The sequence below is a fragment of the Centruroides sculpturatus genome, unplaced genomic scaffold, assembly GCF_000671375.1.
Source record: "Centruroides sculpturatus isolate CEXI.00-Female unplaced genomic scaffold, Cexi_2.0 scaffold305, whole genome shotgun sequence".
Classification (NCBI taxonomy): Eukaryota; Metazoa; Arthropoda; class Arachnida; order Scorpiones; family Buthidae; genus Centruroides; species Centruroides sculpturatus.
The window spans coordinates 526957-548376 of NW_019384644.1; the positions used below are offsets into that span (position 1 = coordinate 526957).

Below are 21420 nucleotides of genomic sequence, written 5' to 3' on the forward strand. Positions count from 1 at the left end.
AGGTGGGAGCCAGTGGCCCATTTGTAACGAGGACGGTGGAACCCTCAACTATGTACATCAAAGGTACTTTGCTAAAATGATCAACAACATACTGGCAAGAGCGCTGGACTCAAAGTACAGTGGGTAGGTCAACCTATGCCTTTGTGCCTGTAGTTGGCCTCACTCCGGTGTGTTGCAATTGGCTTATGACCCAAATACAGACCAACCACGGGAAGTTTCTCCACTTCAAGTCCAAATTTGGACAAGGAGATGGTAGCTGCTGCTGTGGGTGTCCTTGCGGCAATGCGAGACACTATGTACTTGACTGTTGTCTAACTGAGGATTTCTGCTGAGGGGCCGACCAAGTCGACTGGTCTAGGCCGCCTGAACAAGTACTTTGAGTGCTTGCAGCTAGTATTTTTTTAAATTTTATTTTAATTGAAAGAGGGGGGTGCCTCCAGGTTCCACTCATAGGTACAACCTGGAGGTTGGAGGAGAAAAGTTGGTGAAATGGGAGTGAGGGAAATGAAGGATAGGGGATGAAAGGGGGACAAAGTGGGGGAGGCAGGTGAGAGTACATGGCACCTGCAACACAATTATTGAAGGCATAAAGGCATAACAAAACATAATAGAGAAAAGAATTGACCGAAATACATTGATGTGCGCCAGACAGCGGCGAGTAAAAAAAAAGTATACATACATAAGAGCTACAACTTAAATATACATAATAAATTGCATGATATGTACAGTGAGAAATTGCTTACAAGAAGCATGCAAAACAAGAGCAGCTGATTGGAAGCCTGAAACAATTGTCGTGAGAAAAGACAGCCAGTTGGTCAATCATTACTAGCAGACTGCTGACCGCGTGGTGGGTTGAGTGCTGCTGTTGTTTCCAGAAACTTGTTGAGATGTCGATAAACATTAGGGTCTTCCATGAGTCTGCTGTTAGGGCATGGCCAGTTGTTTCCAGCATGGAGCACATGCCCCATGAGTCGGTCTCTCTCCTGTTTAAAAAGTTCACAGTCCCACAGTTAATGCTGGCTGTCTTGGATTGAAGTACTGTTGCAGGGACAGATGTCCGTGTTTTTAAGATGAAACCTTTTTAAATAGCTATTGAAATTACCATGTCCAGTAATTAACTGGGTCATGGAGAATGTTGGTTTGAATTGTTTCCATTTAAGTCTTTCGTTAACACTTGGGATAAAGGTGTGCGTTAATCTGCCTGTAGATCCATTATCCCATTCTTCTTGCCATTGACTAAGAGCAAATTTCCAAGTCTATTGCCTGATTTTCGAAGCAGGAATTTTGTTGTAGCAAGAAGTAAGGCTGGAAGCAGCAGCCTGTTTAGCCAGCTGATCAGCTGCCTCATTTCCAGATACACCAGTGTGTCCCCGGACCCACTAAAAGAAATCACATGCTTGTGGCTATTGGTGCTAAGATAATAGAGAGGTTGAGGCACACGTTTTAAACGTGTAAACGTGTACGTGTGACATTCGGCGCCGCTTTCCCGTAAGCCTAAAAGTTTGACGATGGTGTTTGGAATGTCGAGCGTGATTCCACCGACTATCCAAACATCATTGTCAAACTTTTAGGCTTACGGGAAAGTGGCGCCGAATGTCACACATACACGTTTACACATTTAAAACGTGTGCCTCAACCTCTCTACTGATGGATTTGCAGGATATTGTCACCCTTATTATGGGGACTGAAGATGAAATGGAGGGCCGTCGTACTATCAGTGTAAATGGTGATAGTTTTGTTGTGAGGGAACCATTCAGAATAGATATGATCCATCGCCTTGGCAATGGCCAGGATTTCTGTCTGTGGCACACTGCAGTGCGGACCCAGCTTGAAAGCAGATCTGTGGGTGACACCGGTGTTATGGTGGTAAAGGATGAAAGCTGCCCCAACGTCTGCTAGATTCTTCAATCCATCAGTATAGATGGAGAAGTCGCTGTCAACATCTTCACTTAAGTAGTTGTCACGAAGAGTAGGATAATTTTCATAATAGTCGGAATCTGCCAGCTTGTACTCGATGCCAAAGTTAGCGATGTCGCTCTTTATGTGGTCCGGAAAAACAGAGAGGATGTTATTATGACTATTATTGCTGTTGGAAACTTTGCCATTCATTTTGTTATAGATATTTCAGTTCAAAATAGCCATCCTGGCTTTGATATACACTGGAAGAAGACCTGCAATGACAAGCAGGGCTGAAATAGGAGCCGTTCTGTATGCTGTACAAATACGTAGAGCGGCAATCCTCTGTGCCTTTAGGAGTTTGCGTTGAATGTGCACTGTTTGGGTGGCCGCTGCCCAGATAGGTGCAGCATACAAAAGAATAGGCTCTATGGCCCCCAGGTAGATATAACATGCCGCATTATAATGTATACCCCAGGTGTTTTTTGCGATACTGTTCAGAGCATTAGACACCTGAACAGCTTTGGCACTCACCATGTCTACGTGTTTAGTCCATTGGAGTTGCTGCTCGAGAACAACCCCAAGATAAGTGAAGTTAGTTACTCTCGGAATCCGATGCCCATCTATAAGAATCCTAGGACTTTTCTGGAGTGGCGTTTTTTTCGAGAATATAATATACGTGCACTTGTCGTAGTTGATTGGGAGGTTAACACTTTTACTCCAGTTGGAAACCTTTTCAAGTAAATTATTACAGAGGGCAGGCAGTTTTCCGCTGTTCTTGTCCGGCACTAGAATCACTGTGTCGTCTGCGTACCCTTGCAAAAGCTGATCTTTTGGTCCATTGAGAATTGTTAGGACGTTATTGTGAACAACTGTCCACAAGCCAGGGCTGGCAATTGAACCCTGTGGGCAACCTTTGGTAACATGATGGCTGTAACCAAAGTTGTTGGTGTACCAGCCTGCCTGCCTCTCATTTACGAAACTACTCATCAGGTTGTATAAGTTGCGGGGGCAGTTATAAGCCCGCAGTTGATGGAGAATCGCCGGCCACCAGAGATTATCGAATGCTCCACGAAAGTCAATAGGCACAAGGAGCATGTGTTTACCTTCTTTTTTGGCGGAACTGATGTATTCGATAATGTTGGATAGAGCAGTAGTAGTGGATTTTCCAGGTGTGAATCCATGCTGGTGGGGACTTAAAATATTATTTCTCCTCAAATAATTTAAAATCCTATTGCTGACCAGCCTATCAAGGATTTTCCCCATCACGGGAAGGAGGCTAATAGGCCTGAAATCCTTCGGGTATTTTGGATTATCATTAGACCTCTTTTGAATGAATTTAACAGATGCTTTTTTCCAGTCAGTAGGGAAGTACCCAAGAGAAAGGCAAAGGTTGTACAGGGTAACAAAAGTAGTAGGAATTGCATCATATGCCTCCCTGATCATCTTCCCAGTTACCTGATCAATGCCTGGAGCTTTTTTGATTTTAATAACTTTAATAGCATGGGATACTTCATTATACGTGAATGGTCTGTCGTCCTGGTCATTTGATGCTACACGGCAGCTGCTGTGCAATTCTCGCTGGGTGTCAGTATCAAGATCAGAGTCGTCGAATGGGAAGTGATAGTTGAAGAGCTCCTCCATAGTACGTGTTAGGGAGTTGGTGTAAGTGTTCTCCATCGTAAGTACCGTAGAGGGAATTTTCACCTTGTTTTTCCTCTTAAATGCAATGTAATACGGCTTGCTCCAAGGGGTGTTGAAGCGGCTGCAGTAACTTCTCCATGATTGGTGTCTTTTACGATTTATTAAGGTTTTAGTCATTAAATTTGATGATATAGTTGGCCCTCTGAATTCCCCTCATGTTACCATCTCTTTGTCTCTGATATGTTCTACGTAGCTTATGTACTTCCTTTCGACAAAAATCAAGTTCATTATCCCACCAAGGGACTTTTGTATTCTTTCTGTTTTTCTTACAGCTTGCCCAGTGGTAGCTATGGAGTATGGTCTTAGTCAGGTCAGAAACACACTGGTCAATTCCATCTTCTGTCATGCCTGTAATAGGAGAATCTGTGACCCAGTTGTTCTGTAGCAGGTGCTTGTAAGTGGGCCAGTGGGTACAGCTGTAGGTGGTAATATCATCGATCCTATTGATTTCAATGTTTAGTTCAATTTTAACATAACGATGATCATTGGAACTCAGTTCTTCCCATAGTTGAGCAGTAATTAATCATGGGAGCCATGTGAGCATTAGCTAACATGACATCCACCCAGCTTTCTCCCCTAGAAGAAAAATAAGTGGGGAGAGGACTGGTGTTGCAGGATGTCAGTTGAAGAGCCGCTATAAGTTCAAGCATGTGATAGCCCCTCGGATCTTCTATGGGACTATGACATAGGAAACATTTAGCATTGGAATCACCACAGATAAGCCATGGATGGTCAGTAATTTTGTTATTGATGTTGTCAAGGTCCTCTAACAAAGGCTCAATGTTTTCAAACGGCGAGCAGTAGATAGAAGAAATATAGATGACCATGTTCTGAGCGTGCACCGTACCGGTTGTAACATAGCGAGTTGAGAGATGTGGCATGAACTGAGCAGTTAGGCTAGTATCTCTTATAAGGATGGCCGTTTTAAAGCCTCTGGTAGGGATAATATTCCAGCCGCTGTAATGTGTAAGGTAGCCGTTAAAAAGGTACGGTTCCTGGACCACAATGATGTCTGAGTGCCAGTCTGCTGCAGTTTTGATGACTAAGGAGGAGGGGCCCCTTTGGAGATTGATCTGCATAATTTTAAGGTTGTTATGATTTGACTGAGTGATAATGTTGTGGAAATTAAAGGCCATAATTAGTTTGGCTGACCGTGTTAGACTTGATTCTGTTGGTAATTGGGCATGCTGGATCAAAAGCATTGTGGTCAGTTTTCAGCTGCTTGCCTTCTGGTTGAACCTTATTAGCGGCTTTGCAATTAGTACAACATGGAGACTTGTTGAGGCGCTGGCAGTCAGCGAAACGGTGCTGCTTGGCACAGTGGCTATATCTAAGCTCTCCTGGACACTCACCGAGACAAGTTCTCCATCTTTGAGAAGTCAAGAATTTATGTGGTTCCATTAGAAAATCCCGTAACGGGAAATAGTACGAGATACATTAGGGCCACGGCAAGAATGTTGGCTACCCGCTTGACCGAATACCAGGATGATATAGCAAAAGGAAGATGCAGCACTGAACTCGCAAGAAGAGTACGCGACAGGAGTTATAACCCGTTATGGGCACATTCTACTATACTCAGGACATGAAACGACTGAAGACTACTCTTTATATGGGAGTCACTATATATAACAACGTTGGAAATGTGTAACACATCTGGAACTGCCCAATATATGGATCGCTCTATACAAACGATTAAATGGTGATTTACATCATATGTCACATCACTGATGGAAAGCAGTATCATGTATGCACTGTATTACATCACATACATAACATCGTACGTATTTCAAAAACGTAGCGGATTCATATCGAATGCCATCCAAAAAATCGTTTTATTTAAATTTGTATGTGTTCTTCTCTGTCTTGAACATTCATGTTCGATATAAAAGTATTTTATTCACCTGAAGACGATGGAAATACATTCGTTGAAAGCACTCAAATGAAAAACACTGAGTTTTACTGCTTATTACAACACTCACAATTGACAAATGCAGAAAATGTCACATCGTGCTAGAAACTATACAACACATTATTTCTGGTTGCAAGCTTTTGGCACAGACAGATTATTTACACAGACATAATCAAGTAGCAAATATAATACACCAAGAACTTGCAAACAAACACAAATTATTAGATATCCACGAACCATACTACAAATACATTCCACAGACAGTATTGGAAAACAACATGCACAAAATGTACTACGACAGAGCCATAATCACAGATAAAACAAATTACCACAACATACCAGACATTACACTTATTGACAAACACAATAAAATCACATACATTATAGACATAGCCATTCCAAACACTCACAATATACAAAACACATGCACTGAAAAAGTCAGTAAGTACACAGAACTTGCCCAGGGAACTGTGGAGGGTGGATAGGGTTCTTATTGTACCTGTTGTTCTTTCTACAGGTGTCATACCACACACACTACACAAAATCTTGGGCACATTACAATTGAATAGAAACACATACATCACACTACAGAAGGCCATTATATTGAATACATGTCATATCGTTAGGAAATTCCTGAATACAAACACATGCACTGATACAGTTTTTAATTTTTTTGTTTTGTTTTGGGTATACTGCCACCAATGTCAACCAAGTATAACTCACAAAACCCAACATAATAATAATAATAAATTTTTGAACTGATGAATATTAGTAATAACATTAACTTCATTAATTTTAAGATTAAAATACAGGTGCTCCTCTACTTATGAACAGGTTAGGTTTGCGATAAGTCAACATGTTTGTAAGTCAAAACTGACCTAGAAAGTACATTTGTACACAGAATATTTATTGTTAGTGTTTGATCCTTTAATATACTTAGTAGAATACATTATGCTCATTTACCTGCTCACTACTGCTTAGTAGTAGGTGTTTCAAATGCAGTTTTTCACCTAACACACTTAGTTTTAAAATGTCATGGTAATAAAGTGACACTCCTTGCATTTATTACCACCGTTAGATTTACTATTACATTTTGGAAGCATTTTTGAAGCATTAATAATAAAAGTTTATAAAAATTTCAAACAATAGCAAAATATGCCATTACTTCAACATTATTGACTTTGACACCAATTCATAGGCAACAATGGAATCTTAGACTTCACATGAAAACAAAAAATGACAATATGCAATAAAAATAAATCCACATTAATTATTTATAAAAAATTTATTATTTATTACTGGCCAAAACTGACTTCAATGCCACCCCACAATCAGGAAGAGTTCAGAATCTGTGCAAAATTCAAATTTTAGTCATGTGGTCAAATTGTAAGTCTGAATGTTCATACATATGGAAGCTCTTGATCATCTATATATAAAGTGTAGCCTGAAATATTTAATTGTAAATGTTTTTGGCATAAATATAACATTCTCAACACATCATACACAATTAAAGGAAACCAAAACACCTTCAAAAACCAGCAAAATGTTTAATGAATATTTTCACCTTTCTGAAAAGGCCATCATTATAATACCTAGAAATTTCAGTATCAAGTACTCTAGATGTACAGACACAATTGAGCCTTTCCAAGTGATGCATTATTTAATTATTTTATTTACAGTATTTTGGTTTATTTTTTGTAATAACACACATCAACTTATGTATATACAACAAATAGTATAATATAGTATAATAGTACAGTAAAGCCTGGATTATCCGACCCAATTGGGGACTGGGGTTGGTCAGATAATTGAAAAGTCGGATAACCGAAAACTATGAAAAAATCCATTATTAGTGTAGTATATTATTATATCCCATGTAATTAGTATATTAGTATACCGCTATTAACCTACTTCGCGTTGAATTTTCATCGATGTTAAGCCTAACAAAAATTTTTTAAAATAATAATCATCGCTATTGTATTGTTAAAAATTAGAAAATGAAGCCTCGTTTAAATACTGGCTCCCTTTCATGGTCGAATGAGTGTTGCCAGCTAAAACACGTAAAAATAATATTAAAGTAGCCAAGACATAGCCAAATATTGCAGCGCCACATCACTAGTGGACATTTGAAATTTGCCGACTAGGACGGTCGGTTAACCGAGGTGTCGGTTAATCGGGGGTCGGATAATCGAGGCTCTACTGTATAGTCAGGGGCGGATCTAGGTTTTTCAGGGCCTAAGGCTTATTGAAGTCCAATGGGACCCCATTTTTTCTTAATACAAATAATACTATAAATTATCATTATTATTATTATGTTATTAATATTAACTATTTTTTACTATACAATAAGTGCTCATTGTTAATAAAAAAGTATAAAAAATTTATGATGATAATTCAATCTTTGTAGACCTTTGACACTTGAGTGCTACATAGGCCTTGACACTCAAGGGCAGATCTACATAGGGACTAATAGGGCTTAAGCCCTATTAATCCCTATGTAGATCTGCCCTTGAGTATAGTATAGTACAAATAGTATAACATATGTTATACTATTTTTTTTAATGTTGTTTGAAGCTCCAACTAGAGCACTCCATGATTCAGTAAAATTTTGTAAGATTCTAATTAGTTTGTTTAAATTTGTTTTTTATTGAGATTCAATGTACTTGCCCAATAAAGGTGTTTTAAAAAGGTTGAAAGTTTTCATTTATTAAACATTTTGCAGGTTTTTGAGGGTGTTTTGATGTTTTAGTGTGTTTTTATTATCAGTTGAATGAAACAAGATTTTATATTTTATTGGATGGATTAACCCTTACAATACATAGTGACTTCACTAGATAAGACAATTCATTTTTTTTGAAAGAATAGTGAATTGTAGTCTTATTAGAGTTGTCTCCAGACAAAAATTTTAATGGTTAACATCCAATGTTAGCTTACAACTAGTGCAAATTTCATTGTGAACCTCAGTTAATGTTAACAAAACAATATTCATTAACACAATTACATACTAGTCCCTAGTCTGGTTTGCTTTAAAAAATATTAATTTAAATAAAATAAATTAAATTATAAAATAAATTTTAAAAAATAAAACTAACAAATGTTCCAACACATTATTTGCTGAGAAAAATTTTAATTGTTCACAAAAATTTTTCACCTGTTCTACAAGTCATCCTCAGAGTACAACTAATCATTGATTAGTTTGTGTTCATGTTGAGAGTGATTTCTGCTGTTAAATTAACATTTAAGTTTATTTAATCAGAAATAAGGTTTACTGATCAATAAATCAGTGAAAACAAGCTTGGAAAGAATTGCATATCTAACTTGATATTAATAAGATGACATAAAATGTAAGTTTATGAAAAATTGTAAGTTTGCATCATACATAACTTATTACTCAAAATAAATTTTATTTACAAAATTAATGAATTTTCTCAATAACCTAAGGAATATAAATTTATAAAATGTGGATATAGTGTGTAAATTTAAATAGTTCTATTAAAACAATAATCAAAAAATTATTTTGGTATTCTTGAAAATATTATTTAGACTTACAGTTATTAATAAAAGTTATAATGTTATAAATGTTTTATTCAGGTAAACAATGTTAGGTCTATTATAAAAAATTTTGACATATTTTATTTCAATAATAATTTAAAATTTATTTATGAAATATTTTTCTTTCAGTATGTAATTTTATTGTCCATGAACGCTGTTTAAGGACAGTAGTATCTCCTTGTTCAACTATAGCAACAAGCACAATTAAGGTATGCTTAAAAATTTTATATATAAAATAAAATTGTTCTATTCCTTCAATTATTACAATTTAATGACATCATTTAATTAACACCACTAAAACATGAAATAATTCAAATGTTTTCCTTTTTATTAATTGGAATTTCTTTTTTATCTTGATCTCCAAGAAAGCTGTACTTGGAATACAAAATTTTATTGGAAATTGAACACATAAGATAACATGATTTTAAAAAGTTTATCCAGATCAAATGGGACTAGACTCAATCCATATTAATGAAAATCCAGATAAATTGAAATTAGTCGGGTACTGATATTAAAATCTAAAATTTCATGTTAAAAATACTTTTTAATGATTGAAAATAAACTTTCATGTTAATAATTTGCATGTGCAAAATAATTTTTCCATAGAATGTATAAAGATTTAAAAAGAAATAACTATTCAATATTTGGAAATTTGGATGTATGGGATACAGATAAGTGGGGTTTGACTGTAACTAAAAAATTTTCCATGAAAGTTTATTTTAAATAAATGTAGATTTTGAATGAATATGAAATAATTTTGAAATAAATATGAAAAGATGATAAAAAAAATAATTGTCATACTTAATTGAATAAAATAACCTGAATGGAAAAAATAATTACAATACTTAATCTAAATATATAGAATTGTTTGTCCTGATTGATTGACTGACTGAATGAATGACTTACTCACTGATTCATCATTGCCCAGAGCAGACTGCTTAGCCTAAAGAGGTGAAATTTGGTAGACAGTTAGGGTACGTCATGGAAACGCACACTAAGAAAGGATTTTTTAAAATTCCCCCACGGGGGAGAGGGAGAGGATTAATTAAGGCTTAACCGGAAGAACAGCTTCTACTGCACTATTTTAGATGCGATTTTTTTTTATCTGCGTTTTAGTAGGGTATCCCATGGGAATGCACACTAAGAATGGATTTTTCGAAATTCCCCTCAGGGGGAGAGGAAGACTAAATACTCTCTCCCCCTCAGGGGGAGAGAGTATTTAGTCTTCATTGAGTATTTAGGTGTATTAAATTGATAACATTTCAGACATTGTTATAAATATTTTTATCTATTTCGATTTTAAAAATGTTTGAACCGTTTTAAATTCGAATTTGTTATTGCATATTGGTTCGATTATAGAACGATTATAAACGTTCCAGAAAATTGATCAAATTGAAAATAGTTCGTTTGATTCTTGGCAATTCTCATCATTCTCAGCTGTAGGTGTTATATAACAGTTATTATGGTTGTTGAAATACTGAATATAAATGGGGTTTGCTTGCAAAATCCGCATAGGCAAAGCTGCGAGTAACAGCTAGTTATAAATATTTTTTTATTCAGCATTCTAAGTGTTATATGCATTGTCCAATCTCAATGTGTATCTGAAAATGTTTTGATAATAAAATTTGGACCTTTGATTATTTAAACATTCAGGAACATTGCTGTTACCTCTTCAATACTTTGGAATCCTTGTCTTTCTAAGTGTTTCTTTAATAGTAAAATAAATGATAATTTATTGGGAATGTTATAGAATATCCTGTCAGAATGTCTGTAATAGGCCTTTATTTTGATATTCACTGATTTGTGGTCTTGCTATGGGTAAATTGAAAAATTACACTCATAGGAATATATTGAGGTCTCTCTCCAAGTACTTTTTTTGCAGTCTTTGTCATATTTTACAATATTCTGAAGTATTTATTATTATTATGTTTGATTTGAATTTCATGAATAAATTGTTTTTTTACCTATAAAAAAAAGATAAATAACTTGATATACTTTAACACATAAAATGTTTCCAATGAAATAATCATTTAGGATCAACTATTACTATCAATAACATTAACAAAAATACATCAGTATTATCATAAATGAAATCAAGTTCTCTGAACATGAAAAATTACAGCATAAAACACATTTCAACTACTTTTTTCAACAACTTTTGAACAATGCGTTGTTTTCTTTGACTATAAAAAGTTTAAATTTGAATAATAAATAATGTTAGGATTTTATACTAGATAGTTGTAGAATCAAATGTTTTGAATTTTGTGAAATGATTCATAAGACAAAGTGTTAACTCCTCTATGAACTGGACTCTTCTGTTACACTGAACACACCACAAAAAACCTAAGTTCCATCCAATAACAAAATTAAAAGAAGCAGGAAAGTTTTCAACTTCCTTCTGAGATCTACTTCAAGTTTGAAGGTTTAAAGATAATCATTCTATAATGGAACATTTCAAAAGAAATGTCCCATTATGGATATAAAATTCTGCAAACATTTCAAAAGAAATGTCTGTAGAATTTTAATTAATATTGATAAATTCAAATAGATTATATTAAATAATGAAAGAATCAATCAGGAGACATGTAAATGGGTGGGCGAGGGATATTGAGGATAGATCAAATATATCAGTATTTACATCAGTAATACATCAGTGTGCATGAAATTTGTTTTTCATCTTTATAGTTGCTTAACTAGCATGCTTTAAAGATCTCCAAGGCTTCTAAATCTCTGATATGGTCACTATGACTGGTATAACATATCAAACTCTTATGGTCTATATTAGCCTTGACGTTGTTATTTGAGTCATATGTGGTCAGAGCAATGGAAGCAATGTTGTTGATGTCATATTTGTGCTCTTTTATGCACTGCTTTAAGAATCACATATGAGGGTGCTTTTTTCAAGCTCCGATGGTCCATAAAAGAAACGACAAGTGTAAATAACAAAATGAATTTATTACCAAAAGTTAGATATAAACATGGTTACTTTTCAACATAATCATTATAAAGATTGAGACATTTGTCATGTCTGTGGGTGAGCTTTTACATCTCCTTGTCATAGAATGTTGCACCAATGACTTGAGATGGCCCCTAACATTGTTTTGAAGATCATCATTAGTCTCAAACCTCTGCCCCGCTAGCCACTTTTTTCAATTCAGGAAAGAGGTGGAAGTCTTCACACATTAAAAAGTTCCAAGCTGGGTGGAAGTCTTCACTCCTTTAAACATATAGCATATAGCCCCAATTTAGCACTGAGAGCACTCTTTCTGATCAGAAAAAGTGGCTAGGAGGGCAGAGGTTCGAGACTAATGATGATCTTCAAAAAAATCATTAGGACCCATCTCAAGTCATCGACACAACATTCTATGACAAGAGGATAGAAAAGCTCATCCACAGATATGACAAATGCCTCAATCTTCATGGTGATTATGTCAAAAAGTAACCATGTTTATACCTAACTTTTGGTAATAAATTCATTTTGTTATTTACACTTGTCTTTGTTTTATGGACCATCAGAGATTAAAAAATAACAGCCTATGTTATTTTTTAATCCTACGTAGGTGCCACAAAGAAATCTCTTACGTAAATTAGATATCTGTCAAACCTATCATCTTTTGGAGTATGCTGTAAACCCCAGGTGTCTTCATTTATGGCATCATTTCCAGTTTTTAGTAGTGTATATATAGTGGGGTTATGTCTATAAGCAATGTAAACACCTTTACGTTATGCTGTTTGGTATAACTCCACTATATATTTGCTACTAAGAGATGGGAAAGATGTCATAAATAAAAAAAGGGCATCTGGGGTTTATAGGATTTGTATTTCATTATTCTGTTCTATGGATATAGTAAATAAAATAAAAATAAAAGGCAATCTACTACCCTTTTGATATATGCTAGTAAAAATGATATTCGAACAGACTTATAACAAACAGCATTAATTATGAAAATGGACAAAATGAAGCATTTCAAGGTATTGGAGGTGCTAGAAATTTTTAAAGCAGAAAAGCAGGGAATGTGTATTAACTTTAAAGAAAAAAAACAATTTCCCATGTATGACATGCTTTATATGACACATTGTTATAAAGGACTTATTACATCAGCTACAAATGGAAATGCCCCATTGGTCAAAATTTGAATTTAAATTTATACAAGTTTCTTTCAAGCATCCCATTTTTGAATATTGAAGCAATTTCAACAACTGGAAGCAGGTCTTAGAAGTAGATCAACAGCATTTGTTTGTGTTAATTTTTCCATCATTCTACTAGGAGAAACATAAGGTTGTTTGTTTGGTTAAGTGTGTTTGTTATTTATATTTACTTGTCCAGTTTATGGAAGAGTAAAACATTTTGCAAGAGTGTTGAAGTGAGAAGTTTGATAGAATTCAATTTGGAAGTTTTTTTAGACTAAATGTTGATTTCTTAATTCTCCTCCAGGTTGTTATTCATTTAGTGCTGTGTTAAATGGTGTAAACTATGAATATGTCAAAGCTGGATAGGTATTGTAGAATAAACTATTATTTTGTTTTTTTTTATACATTTTATTTGTATAAATTCAATAAAGAATCTGTGTTCTCCAAAACCTAAAACAAAAGTGATCAAAAATTTTAACTACTTAATTATTCTTATATAACAAACGAACTGGATAAATATACTAATAATAAAACACACCTTTAATAATCCAGCTAATAAAAATTAATAAAATAATAACGTTTTCGACCGTTTCTTAACGATCTTCTTCAGTTACCATAACATAGAATAAAATCGAACACAAAAAGAACGTAAATATGAAATTAAAATATAAATAACAGAAAAGTAGATAAAATAAATGAAAAATAAAAATTAATTCGAAAAAATGCCCCTTAATAAATAAAAATAAATAAAGACATTAATTCTTGTAAAAAGATCGCCAAGCGGTAGGTAAAGAGTCCGCATCTCTATGGTTGATGCATCCCGTTTTCTTGTGTGCTTTAAAGATCTCTAATTTCTCCAGATATTTCATTGTATGTAAATTTGTCGTTGGTTTAATAATTTCCGCCCGATCCCAATGGACTTGGATGTCGTGTTGCGTTGCGTAAGACGNGGACTCTTTACCTACCGCTTGGCGATCTTTTTACAAGAATTAATGTCTTTATTTATTTTTATTTATTAAGGGGCATTTTTTCGAATTAATTTTTATTTTTCATTTATTTTATCTACTTTTCTGTTATTTATATTTTAATTTCATATTTACGTTCTTTTTGTGTTCGATTTTATTCTATGTTATGGTAACTGAAGAAGATCGTTAAGAAACGGTCGAAAACGTTATTATTTTATTAATTTTTATTAGCTGGATTATTAAAGGTGTGTTTTATTATTAGTACTTAATTATTCTGTATAACTATGCTTTTTCTTGATCTAATTCATACACATCATCATTTTCAGACAGTGAATGCATATAAGCTTTGAGTGTATATATACTGTATATACATTTGTATACAGTATATAAAAAAAATTTATGAGATAAATTAGCAAGATCCACTAGTGTAAAGTTGCTGAGAAAAATTTGCTTTTCTGTTTACTAGAAAGTGATCAATAATCATTACAAGTGGATAATCATGTGAAAATAAAAGTAGTCATCTGTAGATCATGTGTGGGGCCAGATTTTTAAATAGGCACAATAGGTCTGGGTCTAGAGTGGCAGATTTTGAGTTTGGCAAAATTGGCAGGCAAGAATTTCACATAAAAGTAAATAATTCCAAATATTTATAATTTTAATGTCATATATTTATAAGTAATTATTAAGTCATCTACATAATAAATAAAGATAATAATTTAAATAATCTAATTCAGGGATCACCAAAGGGGTCGATGCAATATCATTGGGGATCGATGCGGCTAGGGGGTCGATTAGGGGGGGTCGATGCGGCTAAGGGGTCACAGTTTTTTTTTTTTTGCTCATAAACATACACTTGTAATAAAACTTTATGGTGGGGGTCAATGTGAGGCTTTGGAAAGTGGTTGGGGGTCGACAGTTAAAAAAGTTTGGCGACCCCTGATCTAATTACATCAGTTAGATAGCTTTGACCATGTGTAATTTAAACATATGCCAATATGAATGATGTAATTTTTAATTAAAATAAAATTACTAGGCACATTAATTGTACTATTTAATAAAATGCTTCATTTTCATATTTAAAAAAAGTATAATAAATTTAGTACATTTTCATATAATATTCTGTAATTAAAGACCAAATTCTTGTCATCTTGTTCACATGAGAAAAGACACATGCTAGCCTGTGCCTACAAATGGCAGATGGGTTAAATTTAGCCTAATCACTAATCATGACCAGTATTACATTTTATATTTTGAACATCAGTTTATAAAAGTAAAATTCCTTAGACTAACTTAGACTCATTTTTTAAAATGTTTGGAAAAGGAATTTCCCAGTAGTGGCCATTCTGTTTTAAGAAAAATTTATTGAGTAGAAGAATGCTATTGATATAATGATAAAACATAATAAAATTTTTATACAGTATTCCCATTCAATTTATTAAGATATAAGATAAAATACTTCAGGCTTCTAAATAAGAAATTGATTATTTTAATATTGAACATTTTTGAAAGATTAATCTTTCATCATTAGACTAATTTCAAAGTATTCTGACTCCTTGTGACTTCAGAAGAAAAAAGATAAGCACTACAAATTTTAGGAGTCAATGCAAAATTGGGAAAAACATTTCTTGGAACTACTTTGTCTCATCTTCAGTCCCAAATATTCAAAAAAGAAAATTGAAATGAGAGCATATATTTATAAAATGGAATTTGAATGAAAACATCTTGTATTTTTAATTGAATTCTAGGAAGTTCAAATTTATGGATGGTTCTTTCAAATGAAAAATAGAACTGAACTTTTTTGATTGCATGTTAAAAACTATTATATTTACATGTTTCAGTTTAAATCAAATTTAAAGCATCCATGCATTTGAACTTCCTGGACACAATGGAAAATATCAAATATTTTCATTTGAATTCCCATTTTTTGAATATATGTTCTTATTTCAATTTTTCTTTCTTTTGTTTTTTTTTTTAATTTTTGGGACTGAAGATGAGATATAGTGGTGCTGACTTCTAAAATTTATAGTGTTTGTCTTTTTTTTCTTTCATCATCAGAATGTTCAGAATTACAATTATTTATAATAAATAAATATTCAAAAATAGCTAAACTTTTTAATGACAAAATATAATTTTTAAAGAAAGATTGATTTTTTAAAATTATGTTTTGTCATTTTTCTTAAGTTATTCATTTTTTAAATGTTTGTAGATGTACAGTACAAATGTTTGTAGATGTACAGTACAAATGTACAAATGCTATTCTGACTAATCAGTCTTTTTATGCTTTTAATTTATTAATAACTCATATCCATAGAGTCAAATCATTACTTTTCTGCTTAATGTTAAATAAACTTTTCCTTGATTTTGTCTTATATTCTTAGCTCTTCCGTAATTCTTATTGGGGTATTTACTTCTGATTGTTAACATACTATAATATAAAATCATGATAAACGGTATCATAATCATTCTTATCTTTATTAACGTTTTGATTAACAGTTGTGCTGAAAAATTGACTGTGAAAAAATTAGATATCCTTTTTAATAAAAATAACTTTTGTTGTTGAATTGAAAATAATTAAATTCAAAGATTAAATTCATTGTGTCTAGTGTTAAAACACTTAATCCATTCCAGATAGTTTCTATAAAAGAAAGGATCTAACATATTAATTACACTGAGGAAATTATTGGTTAATATTGTGAAGCTTCGGAAGTGGGCCTAGAATTTGTGCAAAAAAAGAAAATTTTTTCTAATTTTTGTATAGAAGAAAATAATTATTATTATTATGTTATAAAAAGAAACCATCAAACAAAAAATGAATATTTTATGTCCATATAAGGACATGTCTGTAGAAATTTCTAAGAAAATCGAACTACTCAGATTAAAACAATAGATGAATTTGAGTGCTTAGATTGAACATCTTTGTCAACACTGACTGACTGAATTGTCAGTCAGTGTTGACTCATCCCATGATCTGGGTTCTGATCTCGTTACAATTCATAACAAGGAGGGGGACCAATTGGAGAGCGGGGGCAAGTCGGCATTGACCTATTGGAATGTTCGGTCTGGGACCCAAACGAAACTTATAAAAACTGCGTGAAAAAAGGATGTGACGTTCATTGGTCCTTGGTTCGCAGTGCTCCTCTCCAAGATTCTTGTCATTCGGATATTCTCCCATGAGAGCTTGTTAGATATTTGGGAGACTTGTCTTCACCCTCCCGTGCCGTCAAGATCGCTAAAGTCCACCTTGTAGCTAGAAGACCTCAGTCCAAGTAGTGTTGTGCACCCTGGAGTTGATGTCTTTGCGCCACCATCGCTGGAAGATAATCTACCGTCAGAACAGTTGAACTTTTTGTGTTACGGACTTGCTTCTTGACTTTGGATAGGTGTTACGCCTTTTTAAGGATTTGTTGTAAGTGAAATTTTTATATTTATTAAACGGTTTACGATGGAGAACCTGTCTCAGTGAGTTTTTCCACTCCCACATGAGAGTGCTGACCGCTCGATTGTCACGACACTTTCTCCCCAATCGGCAAACTTCACAATATGTACTTATCATGTCTAACTTTAAAATGCTTTTGTATGTATCTAATCTTTGTTTAACATTTAAAGAATATTTTGTAAGTAAATCACTTTCTTTGATAAAACCAAACAAGTCTCTGCATGTTCTCCAAACTAAAAGGATAAGGATGAGAATATTAATTTATCAATGTCCTTAAATAATTGTGTATTTTAGCTTTAAAAAATATTTTTTGTATCATTATCTGAGGTGTGAATGATAAACTTTTTGTCTTATGCAGTATGAAATACAGTTGAACTTAAAAAGTCTTAATTTTGCAACTGTTTTTCTTATTTGGATTTCATTTATTTGTTTTATATAAAAATGCTATTATCTTACTTTATTATAAATTACATTCTGCAGATTTTTGTGCATTCTAAGAAGATACAGATAAGAGATTTTTTAAATTTTCATTGATTTATATAAGAGTATGTATGGTTATGATGACCATTGTGGTGTTCAGCACGACTGGAATAACAACAAAGGTATAGTACAAAAGAACAAAACTTTATTCCAAGTCTAACAGAAAAAAATCCAGGTCCCAACTCTGGTAAAGCTCCCAAATGTTGTTTTCCTTTATGTGATTGTGTCTTATGTTACAAAATTATATAACCACTACACAGGGATTACATGTATTACATTTGCGGCACATACAAAAGAACAGGGACCTTTATCGCATATATAATTACCTTAAATCTAAATCCTTAACCTAATTAATGCTAAACAGAGAAAACAGGTAAATAGAGCAAGATTAAGGAGGGAAAGAAGAATTTTTAGGAAAGAGAGTACCTGGAGTTCCACATGTCTTTCGATGAGGCAACTTGAATCCAATCACAATGTCCTTCCAAAATATTTTTCTGGTTCTCTCATTTTTACAAATAACTTTAGGGTTGCTTCTGAAGAGTTTCTCCACACTCCAATTCCAATCTTGATCTTATTTTCTGCGTGTTGACCTCCTGTATCTAAGGTTGCACTCTACTGCTCCTGACACTGCCCTAACAACTTGGAGCAGGGCCCGCTGTAGGGGCGGACAACCTGAACTTGGACATTTGTCCGGTCGACAAATCTAAAGGGCAGCATTTTGGTTGTGAATGTGACAAAATATTTATAAGTTAAATAATTAATCAAAATTTATATTTATTGATTTTTTTTTGTGGCTAAAATTACCATGCAATTTACATTTCATATTTATTATTTTTACCTAAAAGCTAAGAAAATATTTGCATTCCTTAATTCTGAAGAAAACAATCATAAAAGAGGGCTTTTGGACAAAAAGGAAAGCATAAGCAACAATGTTAAATTTTGTCCCAAACCTTAGTGTCACCTTAAGAATACTGCTGATCATACCAATAACTGTAGCTAATGGGGGAAAGGAGTTCCTCTAAATAAAAATTAATTAAAAACTTTTTACGTTTCACTACCATGCAAAATCATCTTAATAGTTTGGCCATTTTAGTGATTGTGCATGAAACTGCCGATCATGTAAACTTAAAAGAGTTAATAAAAAATTTATGTACCAGAACCATTTACAGTGTGATTACATAAACAGATTGATAAACAAACGTTTTCAAACCCCATCTGTGCTCTGCTTCAGGTTTCAAACAGTTTCTAGATAGATGTTTGGAACCTGAAGCAGAGCCCAGATGGGGTTCAAAAACGTTTGTTTATCAATCTGTTTATGTGATCACACCTTAAATGGTTCTGGTATGTAAATTTTTTAGTATATCCGATGTGATGGGTAGTGAATTATTGTTAATAAGAAAGTTTGCAGAACTAAAAGTAAGAAAAAAGTTTCTTTTGATTTTAGTATAGTTGATGTACTTTTGTTCAGTTTTTATAGGATATAAATTTTTTGTTTGATTGTACAATAATACATTTAATAAGCAGTAAAACTCACTGTGTGCAGTGTTATTAAGCGTTTTTCATTTGAGCGCTTTCGACAAATGTATTTCTGTCTTCAGGCGAATATTTATTAATATTACTTGGCGTGAATAACATACTAGTCTATAATAATACATTTTTGTAATATTATTAAAAATGCATCTAGTTAACAATTTGTAACTAGGTAGAAGTATATTTTAATTTTTACTGTTTTGTACTACTTGATTGTTAATTTTATATTACATGTTTCTTTCTAAATAAATTTAAGGGGCGCAATTTGTCTTTTTTTCCAGGAAACATAAATGCTTGAGCATGCGTGGCTTGTAGCTCATCTTGAACACATCTTACTTCTTTGGTGCCTCGCCAAAAAAGTGTCCTAACCACTAGGATTTTGCCCTCAGGGCTCTCTTTTCCCTATTGTTCATTGCCCACATCCTCAGAAGTAGGGTTGGGTCAGAATGTTCTAGAAGCAGGGAAACAAAAGAAATGAAGAACAAATGGGAATAGATAGAATTGAGAGGAAAATATAATGATACAAAAAAAATAAAATAAAACTATACATTGAATATGGCATTCTGCAACACCATATATTTTGGAGAAAATAAAGGACAAATCAGAAATTAATTCATAATGAAAAAAGCAGGTTGTGTTTATTTGTTTCACTAAAACTAGAAAGCTTTATATTATTTATTAAAAACATATCAGAAATAAAAATTTTTAATCAGTAAAATAAAATTTGTTAAAATGTAACTTTGTATATAAAGTCAAAAGAATAAATATCAGTTAACGTAAACAACATTTAACCTATCCTTTAACGTAAAGATCTTCCTTACTTTTTCTTTTTTTTTTTTTTTCTTAGCTTATGGCTGACTTGTTACCATTAGTTATTGGACCTTTAAAAATTGGCTTTGACAGTTCTTATTCGCATGAGGTTTTCGAATAAATTGGCTTATTGGCTTAGAAATTGGTGGGTTGTGAAATATTCCTAAATCAAAAAGAAGTATGCTTGATTATGTTATGTTGCTCTACATGTATTATCAATTAAGTACTTTTAAAATACTTATTTTTTTTTACATTTCTGATAAGTTTAACAATTGCTTTTCTAATTACATAGACTGTAAGATTTTTATCTCAAAATTTTAATTATATTTTTAAAATAATGAGAGATTAAAAATTCATTTNTATTTTAAATACAAAATGCTACAATTTAATTTATTAAATATGTGTCAATAGTTTTCTTTGTAGTATTTGTGTTTAGTAGTTAAATTATTTTGACCCAATTAAATTTGAATATTTTTGAATCATTCCTTTATTATCCCTGCTCTAAATGAGTTATTTTTCTGAATGAGCGAGACTAATTGATCATAGTATATATTTCTCTTTTCTGAACAGGGGCTGAAGTAGCTAGATTGCACACTTTTTAGTTGGATTAACTTTTCTGGAAAGGTGAAATTGAAGTGCAAAAGCTGTAGAATAAAGATAAAGATATGTAGATGTAGAATTTTATCGTTCCCCCTTTCTCCTCTTATTAAATATTTGTTAAAAATTAATTTTTTTATACAAATAAATATTAACGTAAGTTAAATATTAAAAATACTAACTAAAAAGTATTTGGGTAGATGCCCAGGGCCCCTTTCAGAGTTCAGAGTTAGGGATTGCAATCCAGCAGTGTTTTTAATCCAGCTGGATTTTTGCTGGACCAACAGCATTCCAGCTGGATCCAGTGCAGATGTATTTTTGGTGCAATAAAGTGTTATCTAACTATTTATCTATCCAGAAATTTATGGGCTTTTTTTTAAAGAAATAAAACATCCTTTTTTAAATATTTA

General features: G+C 33.0%; 1 protein-coding gene across 3 annotated transcripts in view; it reads left to right on the forward strand.

Moving 5' to 3' along the window:
• The window catches only part of LOC111626132 (diacylglycerol kinase theta-like), a 217095-nt gene that overhangs the window by 52627 nt on the left and 143048 nt on the right, over window positions 1–21420 (forward strand). For all 3 annotated transcript variants that reach the window (XM_023369430.1, XM_023369429.1, XM_023369431.1), the window contains exon 2: window positions 9191–9270. In XM_023369430.1, the coding sequence (XP_023225198.1) occupies window positions 9191–9270 (80 nt within the window). The remainder of the gene's footprint in view (window positions 1–9190; window positions 9271–21420) is intronic.